The sequence below is a fragment of the Ursus arctos genome, unplaced genomic scaffold (assembly GCF_023065955.2).
Source record: "Ursus arctos isolate Adak ecotype North America unplaced genomic scaffold, UrsArc2.0 scaffold_32, whole genome shotgun sequence".
Classification (NCBI taxonomy): Eukaryota; Metazoa; Chordata; class Mammalia; order Carnivora; family Ursidae; genus Ursus; species Ursus arctos.
The window spans coordinates 23,631,737-23,641,991 of NW_026623008.1; the positions used below are offsets into that span (position 1 = coordinate 23,631,737).

Here is a 10,255-nt window from a genome sequence, read left to right on the forward strand (position 1 = left end):
ATTTTGTGGGGACTGTTTCATCCTTTTCCCTTCTCAGTGATACCCCAGTGAGCTGATAACCAGTCATGGAGATCTTTATTATTTAGACCTTCTCCCTACACTACAGACACTTCAAACCCGGAGCTTCAGTATGTTTTGGACTAGGCTGGGCTGCAGGCGCCCTCATCCAAGGTCCAAAGGTGCTGAGGGACCTGGAGGAGTCTCCGGAACATCTCAGCCACTATCCAAGGAGCCAGCACTTAAAGTTGGGGCTCAGAGGCTGAAACTGTTGGCTCACAGCCCTCTGTCTTCTCCTTATCTGTCACTATTTGCCACACCTTGTCCCGGGCTACCTCTGAAGGTTCGGGCGGGTCCAGCGCAGAAACAAGCCTGAGAAAGAGGAGGAGGACAGATAAGGAAGCTGAGCTGAGGGCCTAGCTCCCCAGGGGACAAGGCCGGGTAGGGAGTCACCTTGCCACAGTCGCAGGCTCTGGGGCTCCACAGAGGGCCAGATGGCCAAGGGACTGGGGACGTAGAGCGGGTTCCGGAGTTTCCTTTGCTCTTTTGGCTGGTTGAGCCCAGACCACAAGGAGTGGGTTCGAGTCCTCACTTCACACAGGCATCTGTAGGGAGTGAGTTTCCAGACTCAAGCTATGCCTTCTGGGATTCTGGACTGGGGACCCTGGTTAGGAGGGTGACAGCCACCCTGGGGACTGTGATAACCTCTCCTTTCTCCTGCAGATGTTCTTGCCAGTCAGATCCTGTACTGAGCACTAGAATAAAGTAGAACAAGACAAAGCCCTAGTTGTTCGGGAGTTCCATTTAGCTCTGCTTGGAAGTGTCAGGGAAGATAACTGAGAATGTGCCCCTTGGGCTGGTTCTGTCCGCAGAAGTTCACCAGGCGTGTAAAAGCATGGAAATATTTAGGGGACACTACAAGCCCAAGAGCAAGAAAGTAGAAATGGGCCCAAGTGACTCTTGGTGTGTTTTTGTTTTTTTCTTTAGAGAGAAAAAGCACGAGCAAGGGGTGGGGGGCAGAGGGAGAGGGAGGGAGGGAGAATCAAGCAGGCTCCACATCCAGCATGGAGTCCTTCGTGGAGCCCGACACAGGGCTCGATCTCATGACCCTGAGATCATGACCTGAACTGAAATCAAGAGTCGGACGCTTGGGGCGCTTGGGTGGCTCAGTCATAAAGCGTCTGCCTTCGGCTCAGGTCATGATCCCAGGGTTCTGGGATCGAGTCCCACATCGGGCTCCCTGCTCAGCGGGAAGCCTGCTTCTCCGTCTCCCACTCCCCCTGCTCCTGTTCCCTCTCTCACTGCTCTCTCTCTCTGTCGAATAAATAAATAAAATCTTTTTTATTTTTTTTTTAAGATTTTATTTATTTATTTGACAGGGACAGCCAGCAGAGAGGGAACACAAGCAGGGGGAGTGGGAGAGGAAGAAGCAGGCTCCTAGTGGAGGAGCCTGATGTGGGGCTCGATCCCAGAACGCTGGGATCACGCCCTGAGCCGAAGGTAGATGCTTAACGACTGCGCCACCCAGGCACCCCTAAATAAATAAAATCTTAAAAAAAAAAAATGTTGGACGCTTAACCGACTGAGCCACCCAAGCATCCCTGTTGGTGAGTTTTCTAAACTGGTAACAGCTGTAACAGTGAGGCGGCTGTTCCCACAGCCCACATGGAAAGAAGAGTCTGGACTGGGGTTAGTAGAAGGGGCCTTTGACAGGAAAGGACAAGGTAAGAAAGTTTTAGGAGAAATCTGTATATGAAGGAAAGGGGAAACGGAGGTACAGAAAGGTAAGAGTTTCTAACCCCGGTGACGCAGCAGTGGAGTCAGTGAAAACAATATTGGTCGGAAGGGGTGGGGGGCCGGGCAACAAAAGCAAGGAGACGAGTGAGTCCTCCTTCCCCTCATGCCAAACTGACGAGAGAAAGATGGCTTTGGGGGGCCTGGGAGCATATGCAACAAGCAAACCAGATGGTAAGGACAACCACTGCTGGGGTGCCCACGTGCCAGGCACTGTGCTAAGCACCTCCCATGCTTTACCCCAGCTACTCCACACGTAGCCCCGGCCCACACAGATGCCGGCTGCGACTAGAAGCCTCCTTATTACTGACAGGAAACAGGTGTCCTATGATCACCCAGCAGGTGAGTGGTGGAGCCGGAAGTTAAGCCCAAACAATGTGACTCCATTTTCAACCTCTACTCCGTTGTTTTACTAGAATCAACCCTGCAAAGTGGTCGAGAGCCCCAGAAATGATTTTCTTGGCATCAACTTTCCCCTTCAGGCCTTGTTTTTAAGCGAGGGGTACACTTGCTCTTGGCTCTGAACAGACTGGGTAGGTCCAAAGGACTGGCCTTGGACCCATTCAAATTTGGGTATGCAGAAGTTAGGAGGAAGGGTGAGGTTTGGAGGCAGGGGAGGCGAGAACACTTTAGTTTTCCCCAAAGAGAAACTCATCCAAAAGGGAAAGGTGTCTTCTAGGGACCTCGGTGCTGATACAGCAGGTATCTGACCCTGGCCCGTGCCTGGCCCCGACCCACCTTGACACCCCCTTCGCTCACCTCTCCTTTTCGCTGCTGCAGAGGAAGGTGCCAAAAGGAGAGGCATAGGCGTGCTCAAACAGGGCCAGCAGCAGCCCCTCCCCAAATTCCAGCGACAGCGGGAACTGACGGCCCAGCTGCCACACGCAGTCCAGGAAGAGGAGAAAGGTGGGTGCCTCGTGCTTGGGGCGGGCATGGGAGAAGGCCGAATGGGCACAGCGCAGCTGGAAGGGGTGGCCAGCCTGGGGAGGGGGCAGAGCGATGGGCACGAGGAAGCAGGGTCTCTGGATGGAGGGGCAGGGCTGGGGCTGAGCGGCCACTTACCTGGATCCACTCCCGCTCCACCAGTTCCTGGAAGCCAGCCACGGTCCGGCTCGAGGGGTCCAGGATGAGCTGGGCCAGCGAAGTCACCAGCAGGGTGCTGTCCGTGCCTTCAGCCCCATGCACCAGGACGCAGGCCCCTTCCCTGTGGGCCAGGGCTGTTAGCGGTGGCCAGCCCTTCCCAGCCTGGGGTGGCGGGACCAGGAACCAAATGGGCCCATTTTTAGGCTCTACATGCTTACTGAGACATGGCTGTGTGCCCAGGGCTTGAGGGCCCTGCCCGTCCACCCTGTTCTCTGCCTCGTGGCGGGGGGCTCACCTCTCCACGGCCTGGGCTGCTAGGCAGGCGGTGCTCAGTGCCTCCTTCACATGTCCCAGCCAGTGGCAGGCCTCTAGTCGACTGCGCCAGCAGTCTGTGCTCTGCGCCAGGTACCCACAGGCCTCCACCAGGCGCACGAAACTCTCCTGTAAGGGCCGTCCCCTGCACAAGTGGGAATCTGGTCATCCCATCCCCACCGAAGCTCTGGTGAGCACAGCCTGGGGACAAGAGCTCCAGACCTATGAGGCTGACAGAGAACCCTCAGAGGAAGCCATCTGACAAGAGGGACACTGGACCCTTTGGGGAGCCCACCTAATCTGATGGAAATGATTCAGTATCTTGGAGGATTCCCCAGTCTGATGGAGGAGACCCCAGACCCCTTGGGGGAGACCTAGTCTGTTGGGGGGTACCCGGGGAGGGGGTCACACAACCCTCTCAGGAAACAGTGCCCTGGGAAACGCCCAGTTTGATGCGAGCGTCCCCGTACCCTTGGAGTAGCCCAGTCTGATGGGAGCAACACGGCGCTCCCCGCGGAGTCCCAGTCTGACAAGAGAAACACAACACTCTTAGGATTCTGGTATTTGCTCCTGTTTCCCGGGAACTGCTCTGCTCAAGATCACCAGGGTGACCTCCTGCCAGAAAATCTAATGGAGACTTTTCCAGCCCTGTGTCAAAGCCTTCAGTGGCTCCCCCCTGCATTGAGGATACAGTCTAAGCTCATAATCATGGCATTCAAGACCTCTGCTCTGGTCCCTGTCACCCCTCTAGCCCCATCTCTCTCTGCCTCTACCCCACACTCTGCACTTTCACCATTCTGAAGTGCTCGCGCTCCCCGAACAGGATAAATGACCGGGAGTTCTGCTCCTGGACACCTGCCGTTCTGGCCGCCGGACTGTCCTGCTCCCTGGCCAACTCCTCTTTCAGGTGTCAGCGAAGGGCTCCAATTCTCAGGGAAGTTCTTTGCATTACCTACACACGGGAGAGGGGCGCCTGCTCTGTACCGCTGCTCAGCACACAGTCCTAACTGCCCGCTTCCGGCCGATCTTCCAGCCACGTCTGGGCTGCCACCATCTCCGCCTCAGCGCTCAATCAACATTGGTTGAATCAAGGAATAAACAGTTTTGGACTCCGGACAGGGGAGCCATCCGCTTTCCTCAAAGCGCAAATCTCCTTGAGGACCTCCTCTTGGTACTACCATCACCTGGCTAGATACAGGTGATACAGGTGGCTAGATGCAGGTAGAGCCCTCAGGGGAGGGCTGGGACCAAGGAGTAGAGGGGTGTGTGTGTGGGGGGGGGTAAGGTTGTTCCTGGAAGACAAATTTCAGTTTAAGGTAAAGGAGGCTTTTTCCTTCCAGGCAGAGTTGGGGTGCTTAGAGAAGAATGAGCTCTGTCATTGGGGGAGTTGTGCAAGTGGGATGCTCACCGGGTAGGATGGCTACCCAGAAATGCCTAACCGTCCCCAAGGTTCCTGGAAGACACCCCTCTACTCCCCCCCCCCCCGTATCCCTGAAGAGTCCGGTAGGAGAGCGTCTAGGAGAGGACAGGAAGACCTCTCACCTCTCCAGGGGCCGGTGCAGCCGTTTCCAGCCAGGGTAGGCGGCTCTGGCCTCGGTGCCGCCGCCAGTCATGCGGGCCTGTTTGGCGGCCTGAGCCGAGCGCGTGTCCAAGATGAAGCCCCGGGCCCCCGGGCGAGCCCCCGCCAGCACAGCCCACAGCAGCTCCTCGTCCTCAGCGCAGCGCCTTTTCTGGGGACCGGTCAGGGGCTGGCTGGAACGTAGCAGCACCTGCGGACGGGGACTTCGCTCAGGGAGCCCCTAGGGAGGGTCTTACATACTAGGGCGGGTCTAGAGCTGGCAGGGGCGGGCTGGAGCGCAGGGACCCTGGCGGCGGAACTTACAGGGCGCAAGGCCCGGGCTTGGGTGGGGTGTAGCCGGAGGGGAAAGGGACCCGAAGAGTAGACCGTGGACGGGTCCAGGGATGACAAAGACTGGACTAGGCTCCAGGGACCCGAACGGCCGGGGGTGGGGCCCAGATTGGCTAGACTCCTTAGCCCGGGAGAGGGACGGGGTCAGAATCCGGGGAGGGCGGAGCGAACGGAGGGGGCGGGCCCCGTTGGAGGCAGGACGGGGCGCGGCCCGAAAGGGCCGGAGCCCGGGCGGCAGGCGCGCGGCTAATTGGCCGGGCCAGGGCAGTAAAGGGCCAAGAAGGGCTGCAGTTGTTCCTACTGGCGGAGTGTGGGGAGGGGCGGGCTCACGGTTCCGCTGGGAGCGTGGTGGTAGCTGAGCACAGGGAAGCGGCCTCCCTGGCGGAAGCGGGCGCAACACGCCAGGGCATCGTCGTCTACAGCGCGAGGCACGATCACGGCGCGGGGGTAACTCGGGCACAAGCTGAAGTCCTCGTTCACCTCGCTCAGCCGCCACGCGTTGGTCTGCGGCGCGGGGAGAGGCGAAGGCCAGGTTAGGGCACTCAGTGAGCGCCCGGTCCTCGCGGCCCTTCCAGGCGCTGCGCTCGCATAACCGCGGGCCCCCACGACCGCACCCACCTCGCGAGCCACTCGCTTGTAGTAGCGTTCGGGTGGGTGGAAGTGCCAGGCGTCGCCCAGTCTCAAGCCCTTGGGACGGTAGAAGAACGGAAAGGAAGTGATGACCGATTCCAAGGATGACAGCGCCTGGGGAAGGAATTCGGGGGATCTGGGCAAAGTCGGAATATTCTCATCCGCGCCCTACCAGCCCCTCCGCTCCGCAGCTCCCTCCTCTGCACGTACTCCAGACCACCTGCATCCCTTGCCATTAGCTGTGTTCAAGGATAACACTGGGTGCTGAGTCTCCTTGCGCAGCAGCCCCTATTTACTCCCCTCGTTACGAAATAGGGGTAGCTTAAGGGCCTCGGGAGCACCGCTGGCGTACCTCGATGGAACGGGCGATGTCCCGCGTGGCTTCTACGCCCTCTATGTCCAGCTGCAACACTCTCAGGTCCTTACAGCGCAACGTGATGGTGCCGGAGTCACCTGAGACCCTGGGGATGGACAGGCTTAGGCTTAGTATCCCCCGCCCCACCACCACCACCAGGGGAGGAGAAACGAGTTTATTAGGATTGGACGTAATGCAAGGGGGCACCAGTTCCCACTGCGCTTGCCCTTCCCCCTCCTCCGCGGAGCAGCAAGCTCCGCAACTACGGGGACTCCCCCGCCACGTCTCACCGCTTCTCGATGGAGTCTACACTACGCAACAGAAGCAGCCACAAGTCTGAAGTCGCCTGGGGCCCTGGCGACAGCAGCAGGTGGTGACCGGTGACGCATAGCGTGCCATGCAGTGGGGGCACCTCTGGACCCCGCAAGAGCTTGGCTTGGGCCCCGCCGGTGCGGATCAGCTCCGAGAACTCCGTTGCGCTTGGGGTGGGCCTGGGGCCCAGCAGAAGGACAGACTCCAGGAGCGTCAGGCGGGGCCAGCGCGGGCTCTGAAAGGGACAGGAACTGGCTGGGCAGCTGGCGACGCCGGCAGGACAGCTGTTAAGGAGGCCCCTTGGAAGAAGGGATCGAACAGTTTCACAGGAATTTCCCCCTCCTACTGCCAGCACCTCTGAGCGAGGACCCCGGCCAGAACCTGTTAAGGAAACCTCAATTTCATCCATCTGTAAAATGGGGAGAATAATCTTGCTTAAAGCCCTTTACGTCGTGCCTTGGTCTCGGGTGGCACTCAACATTTTTGTTTTTTTTTTAACCTAAGCGCTGGTACTCTCACTGACTTAAAAAAGAAAAATTACCATCTCTTCTTTTGTACCCTGGTGGAAGGGGTGGGAAGGGTGGGTGTGAAACTGGGAACTGTCTACTTCCTCCCCCTACACCTGAGGCTGGGTGGGGGAAATCCCTGAGTCCACCTTAAACGCAAGCAGCTGTGTAGCTGGCGCCCCTCCCCCACCACAGCTGGAAGTCCCTGCCTGAGGGCGCCCTCTATGGGGGCCACTTCTGGTTTAGTCCTGCCCTCAGAAGCCCCATCTCCTATCACTCCATCCTTCAACCCATACACTGAGCGGGGCCCTGTATTTGGTGAGGGGACCCAAGGATGACTGAGGAAGGCTCTGCTCTCTAGGATTTTCGGTCTGGCAAGAGACACACCTAAGCTGGCAAATTATAGAAGGTGAAAGGATGGAGGACCCGTCCATCCAATTATTCTTTCATTTCTTTTTATTTTTTTAATTCTTTCATTTCTTAAACACTGATGCCTACACTGTGTTAAGTGCTGGTTACTAAGAAGAATAAGATAGACTCCTGCCTTCAAAGGGCCTTTTGGTCCACTAGGTTCCAGGCTTCTGTGGGTGCACACGTGTGTGTGTGTGTGTGCACGCACATGCATGTGTGTGCACGCACGTGTGCAAACCCCTTCTTTTAAAGCACACACACACTTGGGGCGCCTGGGTGGCTCAGTCCTTAAGCCTCTGCCTTCGGCCCAGGGCGTGATCTCAGAGTCCTGGGATCGAGCCCCGCATCAGGCTCCTCCGCTGGGAGCCTGCTTCTTCCTCTCCCACTCCCCCTGCTTGTGTTCCCTCTCTCGCTGGCTGTCTCTATCTCTGTCGAATAAATAAATACAATCTTTAAAAAAATAAAAAAATAAAACACACACACAAAGAAAAGAAATCATAAGTGGACACCCATAATATAAACATAAAATTGGAATGATCTGTAAAAGGAACCAGACATAAAAGAGTACAAATTCTAAAATTCCAGACCAGCTGAGATGGGAATTCGTTAGAAATGCAAATTATTAGGCCCCACCCCACGTGTCTTCTTAAACACATTTTCCAGGAGATTTCCATTCACACTAACGTTTGAGAACCGTTGGAAGGTACACAAAAAGGCAAAGCTAATCGTTGCTGTCAGAGATTGGGAGAGTAGTGACAGGCCAGGGGGACTTTCTTGATGCCAGTAATGCTCAGTTGTTCCATCTGGGTGCCGGGTACATAAGTGGGTTTAGTCCGGGAGAAATCAGCAAGGTGTGTCATTATTTATGATGTGTGAAATTTTCTGTGTGTCTGTTATATTTCAATACAAAGTTTAAGAAAGGGAACAGCTCTGTTTGAAGCTCTGGGAGGGGCAGGGAGAGGGAGGGTCTAGGAGTCCATCTACAGCTTTACCCTTATTCCATACACAGTCCCGAGGGAGTCCCGAGGGAACCTAAAGGTCTTTAGAGTACAGCCTGAAATCATTGATCTGTCCCAACAGAGAGTCAGTGACTTGTCCAAATGTCGTGAAGACAGAGGGCAGCTCATCGGCCTTCTACCCACTCCCCACCCCCTTAACTTGGGTCTTGGGAAGAACGCCAAAACTCTAGTGTGGATGATGCTTTTCTCATCCTGGAGCAACTTCCTTTCTGGGAACTGGGTGTCTCCTTTTGGGCAAAGACAATAAAATTCATCCAAGGGGCCGGAGGCTCAGGGCTCCTCCTGCCCCCGTCCGGATGGGCATCACGTGGCTCCCGGGTTAGCAGGCCAGGAAAATCCCAGCCCTTGCACATTCGGCCTCCCATACCCCTCTATTCACCCATCCTGACGCACTCAGCCTCCCAGACCCACCTTGCACGTTCCCCATCACACACTCCCTGGCACAGTTCTGTCGCCCTCGGCTCCTGCTGCCGCCCCAGCCATACTGCCAGCCTTTCCCAGAACTTCGGCCTTGCCCCATCACTCACCCCAAACCCACCATGTCCCTCGGGCCACTGAAATTCCAGGCAGTGGGTGAAGAAAATGAAGAGGATGAGGAGGAAGAGAGCCTGGACTCTGTGAAGGCACTGACGGCCAAGCTGCAGCTGCAGACGAGGCGGCCTTCGTATCTGGAGTGGACAGCCCGGGTCCAGAGCCAGGCCTGGCGCAGGCCCCAAACCAGACCTGGGCTGGGGGGCCCTGGGGCCCTCTGCGGCTTCGACTCAATGGACTCTGCCCTTGAGTGGCTCCGACGGGAGCTGGTGAGTCAGTTGGGGTGGGCAGTCATCCTTAGGACCCAAGAACTGGGGGCGTGGGGAGGGGATGAGGACAGATCTTATCTCCAGCAACTGCCTCCCTCCTGTGGCTTTGTCCTGGGGTGAAGGAGTGGTGAATGGACTTGTCCAGTGATGTATTCAGTGAGACTTGGGGAAGCAGGATTCCATCCAACCTACCTACTACTGACTCCTGGGGCTGTGGGGACAGAGCCCTGCCCTTTGGGGCCACCGGTTATAGGTGGGGAAGGCATGGCCTCCCCTGGTCTGGAAATTGCCATACCTCAAAGATGCAGTGAAGGACAAAATGAGGCACTGACCACACTCTAGGCAGAAGCTGAGGAGGCCAGCATTACACAGGTGGCTCTTAACCCAATATGTGCAAACAAAAAGATGTCTAGCCTCCAAATCGGAGACTACAGTTTTGTTGTCCTGGGGTGGGGCCCCAGGCACCTGTATTTGTGTAACAATCGCTCCTTCGTTTTAGAGCAAGATCTGAGCGATGGGGAGGGATCAAAGCTGGGGCGAGAGGGGGATGGGGAGGACGCAGCCGGTGCAAAGACCCAGGGTGTTGACAGGAAGGGAAGACTGACGCGAGCGGCTGAGAAGCCGTCCAGCAGTCTCACGCCCCCTCTCGGCCGCAGCGGGAGATGCAGGCTCAGGACCGGCAGCTGGCGGGGCAGCTGCTTCGGCTGCGGGCCCAGCTGCACCGGCTGAAGGTGGACCAAGCCTGTCACCTGCACCAAGAGCTGCTGGACGAGGCGGAGCTGGAGCTGGAGCTGGAGCCGGGGGCCGGCCTCGCTTTGGCCCCGCCACTGCGGCACCTCGGCCTCACGCGCATGAACATCAGTGCCCGGCGCTTCACCCTCTGCTGACGGGCACCTGGGTGCCTCCTGAGACCTCCTGGGAAGGAGGAAGGGAGGGGTGTTTCAAAGGTGCCAGCACCTGGCAAGGGGTAGTGGGAAGGTTGGGGGGGGTGTCACTCAGTTCTCTGGGAGCATAAAGTCCCAGCATCCCAGCACCCCTGCTGCCCTGGCTTGGGAAGGGGAGGTTGGAGGAAGGGGAGAAGCTCACAGACCCCCAAGCTCTTCAATAAAGGCCCTCTCCGCTTCCCA

The 10,255-nt window shown here is 57.3% G+C and overlaps 2 protein-coding genes across 2 annotated transcripts; one reads left to right on the forward strand and one right to left on the reverse strand.

Annotated features, from left to right (window-relative positions):
- Nucleotides 1–59: 59 nt before the first annotated feature.
- LOC113268362 (myotubularin-related protein 9-like) lies at nucleotides 60–6,801 on the reverse strand. The gene is given in 11 exon segments (XM_026516795.4): nucleotides 60–355; nucleotides 358–369; nucleotides 451–602; nucleotides 2,551–2,771; nucleotides 2,854–2,995; nucleotides 3,170–3,331; nucleotides 4,729–4,955; nucleotides 5,426–5,599; nucleotides 5,714–5,839; nucleotides 6,078–6,186; nucleotides 6,371–6,801. Coding segments are annotated over 11 exon segments (1,872 nt in total). The 3' UTR covers nucleotides 60–239.
- A 1,879-nt stretch (nucleotides 6,802–8,680) lies between these two features.
- On the forward strand, nucleotides 8,681–10,255 carry FAM167B (family with sequence similarity 167 member B). Its single transcript, XM_026516794.4, has 2 exons — nucleotides 8,681–9,128; nucleotides 9,785–10,255. Exons 1-2 carry the CDS (start codon nucleotides 8,868–8,870, stop codon nucleotides 10,013–10,015), a joined length of 492 nt encoding a protein of 163 aa, XP_026372579.1. The 5' UTR covers nucleotides 8,681–8,867; the 3' UTR covers nucleotides 10,016–10,255.